This window comes from Mus caroli, unplaced genomic scaffold (assembly GCF_978045245.1).
Source record: "Mus caroli unplaced genomic scaffold, Mus_caroli_1 scaffold_17, whole genome shotgun sequence".
NCBI lineage: Eukaryota > Metazoa > Chordata > Mammalia > Rodentia > Muridae > Mus > Mus caroli.
In genome coordinates, this window is record NW_028227272.1 from 41399259 (window position 1) to 41418483 (window position 19225).

A 19225-nucleotide genomic window follows, 5' to 3' on the forward strand; every position below is an offset into this window, starting at 1 on the left:
GCCTCAAACCCTGCTTCCCTAAGCCTCCAGCTTAGTTTAGCTTTCTTGTTACACACGCCCACTTTACCCCACTCTCTCATTTTTCATTTCTTGTAGCACTCAAATTCCCACTATTTGTTGAATGCCTGCGTATTTCTAAACAATAAGCTCCCGGAAGTTCAAGTCCATCCATGGTTCCCCCTCCCCCCACCTCCATGTACCCTGGTAATTTAGTGCCTGTGAGACACAGAAGATGTGCTCAAAAATATATTTGAAACGAAATGTAATATAAGTTTTGATTACTCTGCTTATGATCTCGGAGGGTTGCACAGTTCCAGCCACCTGCCCAGCAGCTCTTCAGATGTGAGAATGAAAGACACATACACATTAACTTTTTTTTTAATGCCTTTGCTAACTCAACGACTGGGCACTTCTAATACTTCGCCTGCTATCCTAGGCCCAATCAGGAAAGTGGAAATTTCACAAGGTTGGTTGGCTTTGTCTCCTGCAGCTCCCTGTCCATCTGTCTGTCCCCACATTCTGGCGAACCTACATCATCTCCTCTCTGCATCCTAGCCTCTGCAACTCTAAAGGTCCTGCCCCATGCCCAACCATTGGCCACTGGCATCTTTATTGATTGATCAAAAACCAATTGGGGACAAGGACCTTTAGCGTTTGGACACTCAGATTCCGGATTGAGCTAATCTCCAACAATGACACTTATGTAACTCCATGGGGATTGATAATAAGATGAGGAAAAGGAGACCCTGGACTGACCAAAAGAAAGGGAGGCAGAGGTTTAGTTTTAGTGGGGATGCATTTGAAGGTGTCGTGTTTCAGTGTGGGTCTTGGGAAAGCCAGAGTGCACTAGAAAGGCAGGTATGCCTGGAGAATGGACACTTGTGAGTTCCCACTTTCAATGAGGTTCATGATGTTGCTCACAGCCTCCCACTATACCTCATCTTGGATACAGTGCAGGCACAAGAGTGCCAGCACACATGGCCTGTGGTGCTTGTGGAATTCATGATGGGGAGAGATCTGTTAATTTCTGTATTCTGGCCTTATGTCTTTCTCTCTCATTTTGTACTTACAGACAATATGAAGGAGCCAGATGACCAAGACACTTCTGATGGGGGGAGATCAGGATCAAGGAATGAGGGAAAGCTGGCTCATAGGTCCACTTTGAAATGTGAGTAGGGGTAATAAAACACACACACACACACACAGTTCTTTGTTATCAGCTTTGGGTAAGATCATTTAAAAAGAGGACCATCTGGACTTACAGGCAGAAATGCTTGGCCTGTTTCCATACTCTCTCACAGACTCACCTGTTCCATAAAAGTAGCATCTATGCCTTAATTTTTTAACCCCAGCTCCTAGCTCATCTCTCTGTACTTAGCTCAGAGGGTTGAAGGCTGGCCTAAAGTACCAGAGGTCTTGGGTTCAATTCCTGGCACTGTTTGACGTGGAAGTGTAAATCCTAGCCAGTCCAGGGGTAAGAACTGGAGGATTAGGATTTTGGGCTCATTCTCAGCCTTAGCCAGCCACCACCTTGAGACCCACTGGGTTACATTAGACCCTGGGTCAAAACAACCAAAGAAATGTCAGCTGTCTATGTTGATAGCAAGCTGCATGAATATCTTGCTCTCCATTTCCTCTGCGATCTGTCTTTGATGGACAATTGGATACAGCAGAATGGAAAGCAGTTTGGCTTAAGCCCCGAGTCCACCACTTGGAGGTGCTTTGCCAAGGACCACCCCAATCGGGTATGGGGGTTCCTGGGATGAGGATCCTCAAAGGCTAGGTGGGTAAGGATTCGGCGGTGACAAACAGAAACAAGCACAGAGGCAGTTTGAATCTGAGTGTATTTTGCAGCTCTCAAACAAGGGTTTTTATGCATAAAGAAACAGGTATTACAACTTTAAAAAATATATTCAATGAAGCAGTCAGGTAGAACGGATATTATAATCATTTGGCACAATAAAATACAAAAATCATCTAAGGCTAGTGACAAATTTCCAAGAACAAGGTAGTAAATTTTTTATGATCAGTTACTGTTTAACAACCTGATTTTCTGTAAATCTTCAAAGCATAAATTTAAACTGTTTTAATTTTTTTTAAGGCTTTCTTAAACATATACCAAAGCCTACTTCCGATGACACACGGTGCAGCCGTATAAAATTTTACTGTTGGGAAAGTTTTTAATCTATCAACACTATCTTATACATGATTTATAAATTGAAGCGCTGGTTTTCCCAGTGATGAGGTCATGGTTAGTGTCTCCATCTCAAGGGATGGTTTCTAACATTGTTCTCGATTAAGCCTAGGCTATCAAGAACATCTCATAAGTAGGAAAAGGAATAGAAAAGATAAAACAGATAAGTAGCCAAAAGAACTACGGCTCAACAATTTTTCTCTGGCCAAGAGTTCCACAACCGGCTCCAGGAGGCCTCCTCCTTTTGAGGTCTACTGCCTCAGTCTGTGGAACTTGTCACACAGTTCCTACTGGGGTTGTGTGGCAGTGCTTGACCTTGAAGGAAAAAAATATACCTTTTAGAGTCTCACTTCTTTACTTACTATTTATTTTTCTTTTACATGTGTGAATATCTGCCCACAAGTATGTCTGCACCACATACGTACAGTACAGGGCCTGTGGAACGGGAGTTATAGGAAGTTGTTAGTTGCTGTGTGGGTACTGGGAATCAAAAACACCCAGTCCCCCAGAAGAGCAGCCAGTGTTCTCACCTGCCAAGCCATCAGCTCCCTTTAGCCCATTTAAATGAGTGACTTGGGAAATTAAATTGGGAAAGCTATGGAGAAGGATTCCATAGGCTGCCAATGAGAGAGCAGAGGTGCCCTGGCCACAAGAGCTCAGGTATACTTAGAGAGTGGTTCTCCAGAGCCTCCCTGGGCAGAGCTGAGTCTTTGGCCCATCCAGGTACCTTCTTTCCATCCAAATGGGTGCACCCTATGGAATTCTGTCTGTGGCCCAGCCTTTTGCTGTCGTTTATAATACTCTTGGGCTTTTGTCTCTAGTCTTTCAGCTTCGTCTCAGACTTACTAGGTATTTCGGGGTGCACTTGGCTGTTTCTTCCCTGTTCTTCTGAAAGTCCCTCAGGCTAGTCTCTCGTGTGATTGACACGGTGGGTTCTAAGCATGCCCATGGTTGGACAGGAACCGAACATTGTCTTAGTCCCAAAATCTTCTCTTTTCTCAGTTCTCATTCCTCATTAGTTTACTCTGAAGCCAGTATTTTAACTTATTAAAATATTTAATAATAAGTTGATTTTACTTTGAGAAAAATTACCATACTCAAAGAGGGTTACACTTAAATAGCATTGTGGCTCTTCAACCTAACCTATCAAATATTAGTTGCCGTTATGACTGCAGTATACCGACATTCATGCTGGCGTCTTGTTTATCCTTTCTTGTTAATATGCCATAAGAGAAATAGACTAGAAAGGAAATGAAAACAGAAATGAACTCACAGAGAAGGCCTTTTCGTTTTTGTAAAAGTTGAAGTCTGATCAAATAAAGTCTGTTCTAGGAAAGTTTGAATAGAAACCCTTGACCTTTAAAGAATGAACAAGTAAAGCTTTTAGTTGCTCTGGAAATGAAAAAAAAAAACATTTAACTAAGATCTTGTGAGATTTTAAACTAAAACAAGTGGTCTTTAATATCTATGCATGAAGCTTCCCAAGACACCACAGCCGACTTAAGTACCGAAGGGGAAGAGTCGTATTTGGGTGATGACTTAGATTTGGACGACATGGACGAAAGCTCGCATTCATCTCAAGAGTACGTTCAGGCTCCTGCACGTAAGCGCGATTCGCTCTCTCTCAGTAACCGTCGCTGTTTCTAAAGGCAAATTTCTCGGACAAGTCAAATTGCTGTTTATAGATCGAGGAAACGGGAAATCTGCAGGACGTGGACTCGGGTACAGAAAGTAAGCCGCCCTCAGGGGTTCTACATTCTGTTTCTGAGGACCACATCGAGAAGTCTTGTATTTGATCTGGGGATAAAGTGATCCAGGGATCGTGCCTCGGCTTAGTTAGGAGTTCTAGGAGTTCTCCACGTCCTCTGTTGGAAGCGTGGCCAGCACGCGCCTCACGCTCCTTCCATCCGCACAACCCGCTCCTCCCGAGTTTAGCAGCATGGGACACGGGCTCAGGCCAGTGGTTGTCCTTAACTTCAGGCACGGCGCTGCATGGCCTTCCTCCCTTTGTGAAATATGATTTTAGGGTTCGATGCGTACTCTTCTTAGCTCACGTGTTTCATGTTTTAGCTTCCCAGGAACCTCCTGTTGAAGTTAAGGAAGAGCCAGAAGCCGATGTAAAGACCGTGCTTTCCGAGACCTTCTATTACGATTACCTGGAGCTTGTTTCCATACCATACGTGTCTTCAGAAGAACGGATCCCACTTTATTTTCTCACCCTCAAGTATCCATTGCAGCTATACATTTATAACGCGGGAGGGTTTCATTCCCTAGGTCAGGGGTTGGCAAACTATAGCCCCTGGAGCAAATGTGGCCTCCAGCCTGTTTGTGTAAATAAAGTTTTATTGCAGCACAGACACATCCCATTACATTCTGTCTATAGCTGCTTAAATAGTTGTGATTGAGACTTTTTTTTTTTTTTTTTTTTTTGTCTAGAAAGCCTAAGGCAGTGGTTCTGAACCTTCCTAAATGTGTCAACCCTGTAATACAGTTGTTCCTCATGTTGTGGTGACACCCAACCACAAAGTTATTTTTTGTCACTTCATAACTGTAATTTTGTTGCTGCTATGAATCAGATATATGTAAATATATCTGTTATGTGACCCCCCCCCCCTTCCCCAACACACACATGCAAGGTCTCCACTTGTGGTTGAGAACTGCTGACCTAAGGTATCTACTTCTTGCCTTACAAGTTTACCAACCTTTCACTTAGGAAATTGTAAGAAATGTGGTGGGGGTGTCGATCCTAATTTAAGTTAAGCTTTTGTTCGGTTCCACCATAGGAAGAAATGATTCTTTGGGGATCCTCTTTTCACAGATGGACCAGGCTATATTGTTCATTGAGATGTGGTTTTTCGCAGGAGTCTGCAAAGCTTCTTACTGACATTTTCTTCAGTGTCCCAGGCTGGCCTCCCTTTGCCAAGGCCTGTCTAGTGACATCATTGCTTTCCTTTCTCGAGGCACTGATGGTACCATTGTCAAGGCTGATACTTTCCCATCATGCACCGGAAGAGTTAGCTGAGGTGACTCTGAGAAAGAGGTCACACTGCAGCAAGTTTTGATTGGTTTGTGAAGACAGGCAGCAACCGTAGGGCTGACCCAGGAGAGCACTTGTGTTTGCTGTCTGTATGTTAGGTCTGTGAGAGGGTAATTAAAGTACAGTCTCCGCGACAGCCTCAGCTTGCCGTCTGTGAATAGTGGCTGTTGTCAGCCCGCACTGCAACTGGCCTCTTTCCAAAGGTATAGTTTGGAGATAAGGGTGCGTGCTTTCTGAATACAGCTTTGAACTCCGTTTCAAGCCTACATGTGACTAAACTAATTTGCCCCAAATTACTTTCTAATCTGGAATTTTCTCTTCTTAACTTTTCTGTCTTTCAGACATAAGAAATTTTCTTACAAATAAGTGGATCCTCCAAAACCATAGTCCCTCCCCACCCCCCACCCCCCTAACAAAGTCTCAAGAAATAGATTCATCCTTAAACAGGTTCTTGGAAAGATCTGTCCACTGAAGCAGCACTGAGATGCTAAAAGTTTTCATAGGTTGCTCTCATTTACATTGTTATTTTATGTCTTGTGTTTTTAAATTTGAGCTGAACTGTACCAATAAGATCTTATGTAACCTAGATCTTTAAACTTCTATTTTGAATTAATGCAATTTTACTCTATGACATAAATACACATACATACATACACACACATACATACATATACACACTTACATATATACATACAAACATACATACATACATACACATACATACATACACACATACATACATACATACATATATTTGCTTATATAGAAATGTAGTAAAAAAAAAGCCTTGGAAAATCTATATATTTTATGTGTCCTATATTAGTGGATTTAAATAATCTGTTTATATTAATTAAGTTTTAACTTGAACTTAATACAGTAGGCATGTTGTAAAATTTTGTATTAGATTCCTACAAATGTCAGATTTTCTTTACATTGCTTTTTACATGTATAATGTATGCAAGTGTGTACGTGTGTGTTCCCACATGTGCCAGGGCGTGTCAGAGCATAGCTTTCAGGAGTCTGCCCTTTTTGTCCAGTAAGTTAGTTCTAGGGATGGAACCCAGGTCGTTAGTCTTGGCAACAAGTACCTTTACCCAGTGAACCAGCAGCTGCCGCATCATCCCAGAATTTTAATGTCTTTCATCTTCAAGGAAGAGGCCTAGAAAATATTTTTAAAGGGTGGATCAGTGAGTTAAAAACACTTGCCACATAAGCCTGATGACCTGAATTGAATCCCTGGGGCCCAAGATGGAAGAAGAGACATCACACACATACACACACACACACACACACACACACACACACATACACCACATGCATGCACACACACATACATACACCCCATATAAACAATAATAAAAATGATTTTTACTATGATTTCAGCAAACTTGACTGGCAGCTATGAAGGTGAAGACCTGGACTTTGTATGGCATGGTTCTGTTTTCAGGATACAGAGGAAAATGATCCCCATTTAGAAAGGCTAGCTCTATCTATCTGCTTATCCCCAAATCTCAGAATTTCTTCCCAAAAATTCAAGTAGAAAACTTAAGTCTCTGTATGAAGATTTTCGCTTACTTTAAAAATAAAACTATGTCTGTGACCCATAAAAAAATTCTGATTTTCAGGGTAAAGTTCAGCTTTGTTGATTTCAGACGGTTAATTAAATAGAGTATCGGTTTTAAAAATGGCTCAGTTGTTTTAGTCAGGCATCGGATCCCTATTGGATGTTCTGTCTTACTGTTCTCCTTAGCAGCCTTGCCCCAGCCATTCTTTTGGTTATGACTGCAGAAAGCGAGCCAACCTACAGCTTCTGGACAGCAGCACCTTGTTGTACGTGGCTGGGAACCAGATGATCCTGCTGGATTTTAAAGACAAGACACAAATTTACCTGCAGAGTAGCAGTGGCCAAGGGATTGGTGCCATTGGGGTATGCCAACATTTAGTGACCCGGGGGCAGGGAATCCCTGGTTCTGTCTTCCTCAGTTGTCACAGTGGCAGTTAGAGACCAGTGGTATGCAGGGTGTGGTAGGGCCACATGAGATGCACAGCTATCTTTATTCTAAGCCCTTTTCTTTCTCTTTCTTTAAAGTGTTTTTTATTTCTTTTTCATGAAGCCCAAGCTGGCTTTAAAGTCAGTACAGAGGCCAGGCTGGTTTTAAACCTGAGATCCTCCTGCCTTAGCTTCTTGAATAGAGGGGAAATTATGTATGTATGTATGTATGTATGTATGTATGTATGTATGTATGTATCTATCTATCTATCTATCTATCTATCTCTGTATCTATCTATGCATTTATCTATGTATGTATCTATGCATGCATGTATGTATGTATGTATGTATGTATGTATGTATGTATGTATCTATCTATCTATCTATCTATCTATCTATCTAATCTATCTCTGTATCTATGAATCTATCTATGTATTTATCTATGTATCTATGTATCTATCTATGCATCTATGTATGTATGTATGTATGTATCTATCTATCTATCATCTATTTATCTATCTATCCATCCATCCATCCATCCATCTATCTATCTCACTACTCTGTACATAAATCAAGATTACAGCTGTGCATCAGTGTAGTTATAAAAACTGATAATGTAGGAAATCCAAGGCTGCAAGATTAGTTGTTGAATTAGTGTCTTAAAGGCAGGTTAAACAAATACACCGACCCCACAGGAGAATATCAGTCTTAAGTGATCTTAACCTATATTATTAACTAGCCTGTGAGGTCCAGTTTCAGTCTTTTAGAAAGAAAGAGATATTATCCTAAGGATGTGTCACCACAGGATAGAAGGCAGCTTCAGCAGGAGGTCAGCCTGTCAGGTCCTCTCATGGGATGGTGCTCACAAAAACCCTTGACAGATGCTGTTCCACAGTTCTGGATTTCCAACTCTTCAGGACAGCTAGTCAAATAAATTCTGTCTGTCATAAGTAACCCAGTCTTTCAGGGAGAAAATGAATGGAGACACACATTTTGTAAATGTTTCTACCATTTAGAGCGACTTACACTGTAAGTACGACTGGTCTTCTGTCCTACTTAGCTGTTCTTACATCACCATCCAGGCCAGCAGAGGCATAGCACTTTTAAAAAATATAAATGTGAATTAAGAAACACTGGGTTTCGGGCTTAAAATCTGTGTCTGGATGAACCTCTGAAGCAATTCTGACACACACTAAAGAGTAAAGCCTTCATTATCACTATGAATTTAATACTCATAAGATTAAGATGATTTCTTTAATAAAGCTAAGCCTTAATTTTTAAAAATTCCTTTTAATTTTTAGTTCAGTTCATATCCATCATTAAGTATTTATCATATGCACATTTTTTAAAATTTTAGATTGAAGCGCAGTGTAGTAGCCAGTTACACAGTAACAGTCACTACTGCATGGATAAGAATATCTAAGTGAAATTTTCCATTGAATATTTTAGTGAGACTCTGTTTTTCTAGGTCCATCCAAAGAAAACTCACTTTGCAGTTGCCGAAAAAGGAAGTTTCCCAAAGATTATCATCTATGAATACCCTTCTCTGAAGCCCTACAGGATCTTGAGAGGTGAGTCCGTCAAGATCTCTGGAGTAGTCCATGTTCAAAGCTAACGTCCTGAAGGTGACCAAGATTACAGAATTAACCAAGATTCAGCAGAGGAACAAAAGTAAGATGGAGAAAGGAACTTTATTTCATGAACTTGGCTTACAGTTGCCTAGGTTAGGAAGTTTAAAAACTGTGGGTCGCCCCACAGGCTGGAGATTGCAAAGAAAGGGTCCGTGGGCATTCTCCAGGCAGCGCTATCTCTTTAGGGAATCTTCGGTTTTAATTCTAAGACCTTGCAGCTGATTGGATAATGCCTGCCTAGACTCTCAAGGATACAATCCTTAAAGATCAGAACTATCAGTCATGTTAGCCAATAACTTCACAAAAACTTCCTTGCTGTTTAGTTTGAATAACTAGTGAGGGTGAGGGTGGTGGGTAACATTAGCAGTCTCCATTGTCTTACAGTTCTGCTGTCTGGGTAACTGATTTGGGGAGTCCGGGGATTTTTTTTTTTTTTAACTCTGGGAAATTTTCAGTGACAAATTTAAAGTTGCAGACCTTTTCTGATCTCTGAGTGTGGCTCCCTTTCTTCCAGAAGATGGAATATATGCAGCATGTTCTTCTTTGGGAAAACACAATTTTGATTTCTAATCGTATAAGCCATTTTAAAGCCAAGAGTGATGAAAGATTTTTAGGATTACTCTTTTGGGAGATTTTTCTATCTATGCTCTGTTGGAAGATTTATGTATGTATACCATGTATGCACACCCCTGCCCATGTAATATGTGTGAGGGGCGCTTGCCTGTGCATGTATTTGTGGAGGCCAGGGCTTGATGTCCAGCATTCCTTCTATGGCTCTCCACCTTATTATATGATGTAGAGCCTTTCACTACAGCTGGCGCTTGCCATTTTAGCTACTCTGGTTGGCCAAGAAGCCCTTGGGATTCGCCTGTCTCTGTGCTCCCACCCTATACCATTAGAATAACACCTGAACCTCAGTGTTTGTACACTGGCTGTGTTACCTGTTGGACAGACTGTCTCCCCAGTCCTCTCTTAGATTCTTGGCATTTTAACATTAACATAGATCACTCTCCTCCTCTTCTTCCTCCTCTTCCTCCTTTTTCTTCTACTTCCTCTCCCCCTCCCTCCTCCTCCTCCACCACCACCATTTTCCCTCTCTGTTGTTGTTTTGGGATATAAGATTTGCAGCATTGGCTGGGCTTGATCTTGTTTTCCAACACCTCCAGTGCTGGTGTGACAGGTGTGTTCCCTCTGGGCTGAGCTTCTGTCTTGTTGATCAGACTCTCATTCATCCTTACAGATGGGACAGAGAAAGCCTATGCGTATGTAGACTTTAACAACGAGGGGAACTTGCTGGCCTCTGTTGGTTGCCATCCTGATTACACAATAACCATCTGGGGCTGGAAGGAAGAGCAGCCCATACTGAGAACGAAAGCGTTTTCTCAGGAAGTCTTTAAGGTCACTTTCAATCCTGATAACGATGAACAATTAACTACCTCAGGATCCGGCCACATCAAGTAAGTCTGGTACCCAAAGAAGAAACTAGCAGATATTTTAAGGGACATTTCTAAAAGGACCAAAGATATATAGATAATTTTTGCTATCATTAAATTGAATTTTTTTTCAAAATTAGGGAGATTTCAGAAAGTTTTAAAAAATACTTATTCTTATTTTATGTTTATGAATGTTTTGTCTGTATGCATACATGTGTAATACAAGCACGTTGTATCTGTGGAAGACAAAGAGGACTTTGAATCTCCTGGAACTGGGGTTACAGATGGCTGTAAGGTGCCGTGTGTGTGTGTGTGTGTGTGTGTGTGTGTGTGTGTGTGTGTGTGTGTGCTGGGACCCAAACCCAGATCTTCTAGAAAGAGCAGAGAGTGCTGCTAAGTGCTGAGCCACCTCTCCAGCTCTGCATGGGCTGTTTTTCAAGTTAACCAGCAGTTTGCCTTTTCTCCCTCCCCCGCACTTGCCCTCCCTCCCCCTTTTTCTTAGTGTACCTTTTAAGTTTTGATATAGGGGAATGATCTTCCAAAACAGTATAGATAAAAGAGAGGCTTTTAAGTTGAGCGCAGCCTTCTCATAGTCTCCACTTAAAGCAGTTTTCATAGCATCTCAGTAACTCACTGTTGGCATTTACAAAGCCATGGTGAGCTTTCAGACCACGGTGGAGTTTCTTATGTTTCTTAAGTCTTAACGGTGGCACAAGAATCCTCACAACACTCCTGATGATCCTTGTCTACTCCTGATCTCAAGTCTGTGGCTTCAGGTCCCACATCCACCTTGTTCTGCTTCCAGAATGGAATGATGTAGACCCTCTGTTACCTTTCTTACTTGTTACTTATATTTAACATCAGTTACTTTCAATCCAATTGAAAATTTCACTTATGGCTGGTAACTGCTGCAGCAGACAGCATAACTCAAAATCCAGGTCTCACAAAGACAGTGGACTCCCCCTCGCCCCAGTGTTGAATCTGTGCTGCCTAACAGGGATTAGTAGACACTATGTGTCAAGATGAACCGATTGAAGTTACTTCACATGCGCATATCCGCATATCCAGGGCTGATGGACATAAAAAGACACTGCACTGATCAGCATCTCTGACCTCTTTCTCTCTTGTTTGCAGGTTCTGGGAGATGGCTTTTACATTCACTGGTCTCAAGCTGCAAGGGTCACTGGGGCGATTTGGCAAAACATCTACCAGTGACATAGAGGGCTATGCGGAGCTTCCCGATGGGAAGGTGAGCCAGCACGCCTGTGGTTCCTCAGTCACTGGACTGTGAGCAGATGGAAGCAGGCCTACTTGAAGTCAACCACGTGTTCAAGGACTATCCATGAGAACAGCTACTGTAATTCTGAGTGTCCTGAATACACCTCATTTTCCTTTTACAGACTATCAATTGAAAGGAAAACATTTCCCTAAAGTTTTCATAATTCATATGTATAAACCATTTTCTGGTTTTGCTCCTCCATTAACACAGTGACATGTTGGTGATGTCATGAAGTTATAATGATTGATCTTTCCCTTTTGTGTCATGATGTTCCAAGGGACTCACATAGGCAGGGCTTCAATCAAGCTTGTGCCTTGATTCGGTGTCAGGATGTCATGGGAAGATGAGGACATTTCCTAGCTGTATCTGCAACACTGTAGAATAATTTGTCAATTGATTTACTGACATTATTAGTTCACTTTTCTCTTGCTCTTACAGAATTTATGTTTCTTTGTTTTTTTGTTATTTATTTATTTATTTGCCTAAAATGATGGTTAACTGGGATCCGTTCCCCTGTGCTATCTTACTGGGTCTCCTATTAGATAGAATAAGTTATACTGTGTTACTTGTGGTCACGTCTCTTATAAGAAAATTCCAGCACACAAATATCACTTTAAGAAACCAAATTATCTGGGCATTAAAGTGTTGGCATAGTTTCAATTAAAAGTACGGTGTATAGGAGAAAATAAAAAGAAGTCTGGGCTAGCCAGTCTAGCAGAATTAGCGAGCATTGGGTCCAGTGAGGGACTCTTGACAAAATCACAGCAGTAATAATAAAGCTGTGAAGGAAGATGCTGATGTTCACCTCTGGCCTCCACGGAAGAACTAAGTTCTAATGTTTTCCAGCACAGTGGGTGTCTGGTTCACAACCATGTCTTGAATATGTAATGAGGAACTGGAGACAGGTGTTCAAAGCTTCCCAGCACAAACATGATGGATGGAGATGCTAACAACCCCGATTATCCATCATACATCGTATACATGTATCAAGTTATCACACTGCACCTCATACATGTGCACAATTAGTATTCATCAGTGAAAACGCTTGTATAAAAAAATCAAGTTGAAGACTCTGCTAAAGTCAGCTGAGGCCCAATAGCAGGTCACATAGGCAAGCAAGGTTAAGACTGAGCTAAAATCATCAGTTCTTGCCGATGAGAAGGACAGAGTTTCCCACTGTAGATCAGTCCACACTGAGGAGGGTCTGTGGAAATAAGACTTTCTTAGTCAAAGATGCCCAGGGATTTCAGAAAGAAGTATGCTTGCCAGTTTCTTTGGTCTCCTGCTTCTGAGACAGTGTAGTCAGGGCAGGGAGTTTTGAGTAACAACACTGAAACCAGCATCTTGGCTTCTCTGGGGAACTTGGGGTTACGTTATTTAAGTGTTGGTGCTTCAGTTTTCTCCAAGTGAGAACAAAGCTGGAGTTAGGAAAAACAGAGCAACCTGCAGGCACAGCTGCACATGGTGTTGCTGAGCGGAGTACCTAGCACACGTGGCTTTGGGCATTAAATGCCAATGTATGTTAAGTATTCAGGCATACACCATAAATATTACTTATTATAGCACTCATTAAGCACCATAAGAGCCAGTGTTTGATGGCATGCACTTTGGAAACTGTCGAATTAGACATTAATTTGGGGGCAGTCCCAAATACTTTCCTTGTTTGAAACTTGAGCTGTAATCTGCTCAACTTTGTAGTGGTCTTACAATTTAGCAGACAGTTCTATACGTAGAAATGAAATCTCATTTTGGAAGACTTTATTGCCAAGTTTTTAAAAAAATTTTTATTATTTTTTATTACATATTTTCCTCAATTACATTTCCAATGCTATCCCAAAAGTCCCCCATAGCGCCCCCCACTTCCCTACCCACCCATTCCCATTCTTTTGGCCCTGGCATTCCCCTATATTGGGGCATATAAAGTTTGCAAGTCCAATGGGCCTCTCTTTCCATTGATGGCCGACTAGGCCATCTTTCGATACATATGCAGCTAGAGACAAGAGCTCCGGGGTACTGGTTAGTTCATCATGTTGTTCCAACTATAGGGTTGCAGATCCCTTTAGCTCCTTGGGTACTTTCTCTAGCTTCTGCATAGGGAACCCTGTGAACATCCACTCCTGTGTTTGCTAGGCCCCGGCATCGTCTCACAAGAGACAGCTATATTTGGGTCCTTTCAGCAAAATCTTGCTAGTGTATGCAATGGTGTCAGCTTTTAGAAGCTGATTATGGGATGGATCCCTGGATACGGCAGTCTCTAAATGGTCCATCCTTTCATCACAGCTCCGAACTTTGTCTCTGTAACTCCTTCCCTGGGTGTTTTGTTCCCAATTCTAAGAAGGGGCACAGTGTCCACACTTTGGTCTTCATTCTTCTTGAGTTTCATGCGTTTAGCAAATTGTATCTTATATCTTGGGTATCCTAAGTTTTGGGCTAATATCCACTTATCAGTGAATACATATTGTGTGAGTTCTTTTGTGATTGTGTTACCTCACTCAAGATGATGCCCTCCAGGTCCATCCATTTGGCTAGGAATTTCATAAATTCATTCTTTTTAATAGCTGAGTAGTACTCCATTGTGTAAATGTACCATAATTTCTGTATCCATTCCTCTGTTGAGGGACATCTGGGTTCTTTCCAGCTTCTGGCTATTATAAATAGGGCTGCTATGAACATAGTGGAGCATGTGTCCTTTTTACCGGTTGGGACATCTTCTGGATATATGCCCAGGAGAGGTATTGCTGGATCCTCCGGTAGTACTATGTCCAATTTTCTGAGGAACCGCCAGACTGATTTCCAGAGTGGTTGTACAAGCTTGCAATCCCACCAACAATGGAGGAGTGTTCCTCTTTCTCCACATCCTCGCCAGCATCTGCTGTCACCTGAATTTTTGATCTTAGCCATTCTGACTGGTATGAGGTGGAATCTCAGGGTTGTTTTGATTTGCATTTCCCTGATGATTAAGGATGTTGAACATTTTTTCAGGTGCTTCTCTGCCATTCGGTATTCCTCAGGTGAGAATTCTTTGTTCAGTTCTGAGCCCCATTTTTTAATGGGGTTATTTGACTTTCTGGAGTCCACCTTTTGAGTTCTTTATATATATTGGATATTAGTCCCTTATCTGATTTAGGATAGGTGAAGATCCTTTCCCAATATGTTGGTGGTTTTTTTGTCTTATTGATGGTGTCTTTAGCCTTGCAGAAGCTTTGTAGTTTCATGAGGTCCCACTTGTCAATTCTCCATCTTACAGCACAAGCCATTGCTGTTCTATTCAAGAATTTTTCCCCTGTGCCCATATCTTCAAGGCTTTTCCCCACTTTCTCCTCTATAAGTTTCAGTGTCTCTGGTTTTATGTGAAGTTCCTTGATCCACTTAGACTTGACCTTAGTACAAGGAGATAGGAATGGATCGATTCGCATTCTTCTACATGTTAACAACCAGTTGTGCCAGCACCATTTGTTGAAAATGCTGTCTTTCTTCCACTGGATGTTTTTAGCTCCCTTGTCGAAGATCAAGTGACTGTAGGTGTGTGGGTTCATTTCTGGGTCTTCAATTCTATTCCATTGGTCTATTTGTCTGTCACTATACCAGTACCACGCAGTTTTTATCACAATTGCTCTGTAGTAAAGCTTTAGGTCCGGCATGGTGATTCCACCAGAGGTTCTTTTATCCTTGAGAAGAGTTTTTGCTATCCTAGGTTTTTTGTTATTCCAGATGAATTTGCAGATTGCACTTTCTAATTCGTTGAAGAATTGAGTTGGAATTTTGATGGTGATTGCATTGAATCTGTAGATTGCTTTTGGCAAGATAGCCATTTTTACAATGTTGATCCTGCCAATCCATGAGCATGGGAGATCTTTCCATCTTCTGAGATTTTCTATAATTTCTTTCTTCAGAGACTTGAAGTTTTTATTATACAGATCTTTCACTTCCTTAGTTAGAGTCACGCCAAGATATTTTATATTACTTGTGACTATTGAGAAGGGTGTTGTTTCCCTAATTTCTTTCTCAGCCTGTTTATTCTTTGTGTAGAGAAAGGCCATTGATTTGTTTGAGTTAATTTTATATCCAGCTACTTCACTGAAGCTGTTTATCAGGTTTAGGAGTTCTCTGGTGGAATTTTTAGGGTCACTTATATATATACTATCATATCATCTGCAAAAAGTGATATTTTGACTTCATCTTTTCCAATTTGTATCCCTTTGATCTCCTTTTGTTGTCGAATTGCTCTGGCTAGGACTTCAAGTACAATGTTGAATAGGTATGGAGAAAGTGGACAGCCTTGTCTAGTCCCTGATTTTAGAGGGATTGCTTCAAGCTTCTCACCATTTACTTTGATGTTGGCTACTGGTTTGCTGTAGATTGCTTTTATCATGTTTAGGTATGGGCCTTGAATTCCTGATCTTTCCAAGACTTTTATCATGAATGGGTGTTGGATCTTGTCAAATGCTTTTTCCACATCTAATGAGATGACCATGTGGTTTTTGTCTTTGTTTATATACTGGATTACGTTGATGGATTTCCGTATATTGAACCATGCCTGCATCCCTGGGATGAAACCTACTTGGTCAGGATGGATAATTGTTTTGATGTGTTCTTGGATTCGGTTAGCAAGAACTTTATTGAGGATTTTTGCATCAATATTCATAAGGGATATTGGTCTGAAGTTTTCTATCTTTGTTGGGTCTTTTTGTGGTTTAGGTATCAGAGTAATTGTGGCTTCATAGAATGAGTTGGGTAGAGTACCTTCTGTTTCTATTTTGTGGAATAGTTTGTGAAGAACTGGGATTAGATCTTCTTTGAAGGTCTGATAGAACTCTGCACTAAACCCATCTGGTCCTGGGCTTTTTTTAGTTGGGAGACTATTAATGACTGCTTCTATTTCTTTGGGGGATATAGGGCTGTTTAGATCATTAACCTGATCTTGATTCAACTTTGGTACCTGGTATCTGTCTAGGAACTTCTCCATTTCATCCAGGTTCTCCAGTTTTGTTGAGTATAGCCTTTGGTAGAAGGATCTGATGGTGTTTTGGATGTCTTCAGGATCTGTTGTTATGTCTCCTTTTTCATTTCTGATTTTGTTAATTAGGATGCTTTCCCTGTGCCCTCTAGTGAGTCTGGCTAAGGGTTTATCTATCTTGTTGATTTTCTCAAAGAACCAGCTCCTTGATTGGTTGATTCTTTGAATAGTTCTTCTTGTTTCCACTTGGTTGATTTCGCCCCTGAGTTTGATTATTTCCTGCCGTCTACTCCTCTTGGGTGAATTTGCTTCCTTTTGTTCTAGTGCTTTTAGGTGTATTGTCAAGCTGCTAATGTGTGCTCTCTCTAGTTTCCTTTTGGAGGCACTCAGAGCTATGAGTTTTCCTCTTAGAAATGCTTTCATTGCGTCCCATAAGTTTGGGTATGTTGTGGCTTCATTTTCATTGAACTCTAAAAAGTCCTTAATTTCTTTCTTTATTCCTTCCTTGACCAAGGTATCATTGAGAAGAGTGTTGTTCAGTTTCCACGTGAAGGTTGGCTTTCTATTATTTATTTTGTTATTGAAGATCAGCCTTAGTCCATGGTGATCTGATAGGATGCATGGGACAATTTCAATATTTTTGTATCTGTTGAGGCCTGTTTTGTGACCAATTATGTGGTCAATTTTGGAGAAGGTACCATGAGGTGCTGAGAAGAAGGTTTATCCTTTTGTTTTAGGATAGAATGTTCTGTAGATATCTGCCAGATCCATTTGATTCATAACTTCTGTTAGTTTCACTGTGTCCCTGTGTAGTTTCTGTTTCCATGATCTGTCCATTGGTGAAAGTGGTGTGTTGAAGTCTCCCACTATTATTGTATGAGGTGCAATGTGTGCTTTGAGATTTACTAAAGTTTCTTTAATGAATGTGGCTGCCTTTGTATTTGGAGCATAGATATTCAGGATTGATAGTTCCTCTTGGAGGATTTTACCTTTGATGAGTATGAAGTGTCCCTCCCTGTCTTTTTTAATGACTTTGGGTTGGAAGTCAATCTTATCAGATATTAGAATGGCTACTCCAGCTTGTTTCTTCATACCATTTGCTTGGAAAATTGTTTTCCAGCCTTTCATTCTGAGGTAGTGTCTATCTTTTTCTCTGAGATGAGTTTCCTGTAAGCAGCAAAATGTTGGGTCTTGTTTGTGTAGCCAGTTTGTTAGTCTATGTCTTTTTATCGGGGAGTTGAGTCCATTGATATTAAGAGATATTAAGGAAAAGTAATTGTTGTTTCCTGTTATTTTTTGTTGTTAAAGTTGGCATTCTGTTCTTGTGGCTGTCTTCTTTTAGGTTTGTTGAGGGATTACCTTCTTGTTGTTTCTAGGGTGTGGTTCCTGTCCTTGTATTGTTTTTTTTCTGTTATTATCCTTTGAAGGGCTGGATTTGTGGAGAGATAATGTGTGAATTTGGTTTTGTCGTGGAATACTTTGGTTTCTCCATCTATGTTAATTGAGAGTTTGGCTGTGTATAGTAGCCTGGGCTGGAATTTGTGTTCTTTTAGTGTCTGTATAACATCTGTCCAGGATCTTCTGGCTTTCATAGTCTCTGGTGAAAAATCTGGTGTAATTCTGATAGGCTTGCCTTTATATGTTACTTGGCCTTTTTCTCTTACTGCTTTTAGTATTCTATCTTTATTTAGAGCATTTGTTGTTCTGATTATTATGTGTCGGGAGGTATTTCTTTTCTGGTCAAGTCTATTTGGAGTTCTGTAGGGTTCTTGTATGTTCATGGGCATATCTTTCTTTAGATTTGGGAAGTTTTCTTCTATAATTTTGTTGAAGATGTTTGCTGGTCCTTTGAGTTGAAAATCTTCATTCTCATCCACTCCTATTATCCGTAGGTTTGGTCTTCTCATTGTGTCCTGTATTTCTTGGATGTTTTGAGTTAGGATCTTTTTGCGTTTTACATTTTCCTTGATTGTTGTGCTGATGTTCTCTATGGAATCTTCTGCACCTGAGATTCTCTCCTCCATCTCTTGTATTCTGTTGCTGATGCTCGTATCTATGGTTCCAGATTTCTTTCCTAGGGTTTCTATCTCCAGTGTTGCCTCATTTTGGGTTTTCTTTATTGTGTCTACTTCCCTTTTTAGGTCTAGTATGGTTTTGTTCATTTCCATCATCTGTTTGGATGTGTTTTCCTGTTTTTCTTTAAGGACTTCTACCTGTTAGATTGTGTTATCCTGTTTTTCTTTAAGGATTTGTAACTCTTTAGCAGTGTTCTCCTGCAATTCTTTAAGGGATTTTTGTGCTTCCTCTTTAATGTCTTCTACCTGTTTACCAGTGTTCCTTTGTATTTCTTTAAGTGTGTTATTAAAGTCCTTCTTGATGTCCTCTACCATCATCATGAGATATGCTTTTAGATCCGTGTCTAGCTTTTCAGGTATGTTGGGGTGCCCTGGACTGGGCGAAGTGGGAGTGCTGGGTTCTGATGATGGTGAGTGGTCTTGGTTTCTGTTAGTAAGATTATTACGTTTACCTTTCGTCATCTGGTAATCTCTGGGGTTAGTTGTTGTCGTTGTCACTGTTTAAAGATTGGAGCAGAAGCTGTGTTCCACTCACCAGAACTCTCAAAATCCTGTGGCGGGGGTCTTGGGTAGCTGGCGGGTGTCAGCCAACCCTGTCCTCTAGCTACCCCGGTGCTGTTTAGGCCGGA

The 19225-nt window shown here is 40.9% G+C and overlaps 1 protein-coding gene across 1 annotated transcript in view; it reads left to right on the forward strand.

Annotated features, from left to right (window-relative positions):
* The window catches only part of Cfap44 (cilia and flagella associated protein 44), a 91257-nt gene that overhangs the window by 4698 nt on the left and 67334 nt on the right, over positions 1 to 19225 (forward strand). The window contains exons 2-8 of the mRNA XM_021185422.2: positions 1073 to 1168; positions 3672 to 3797; positions 4265 to 4418; positions 6996 to 7158; positions 8690 to 8792; positions 10093 to 10309; positions 11420 to 11534. Coding sequence (XP_021041081.1) covers positions 1078 to 1168; positions 3672 to 3797; positions 4265 to 4418; positions 6996 to 7158; positions 8690 to 8792; positions 10093 to 10309; positions 11420 to 11534 — 969 coding nt within the window. The 5' untranslated portion in view covers positions 1073 to 1077. The remainder of the gene's footprint in view (positions 1 to 1072; positions 1169 to 3671; positions 3798 to 4264; positions 4419 to 6995; positions 7159 to 8689; positions 8793 to 10092; positions 10310 to 11419; positions 11535 to 19225) is intronic.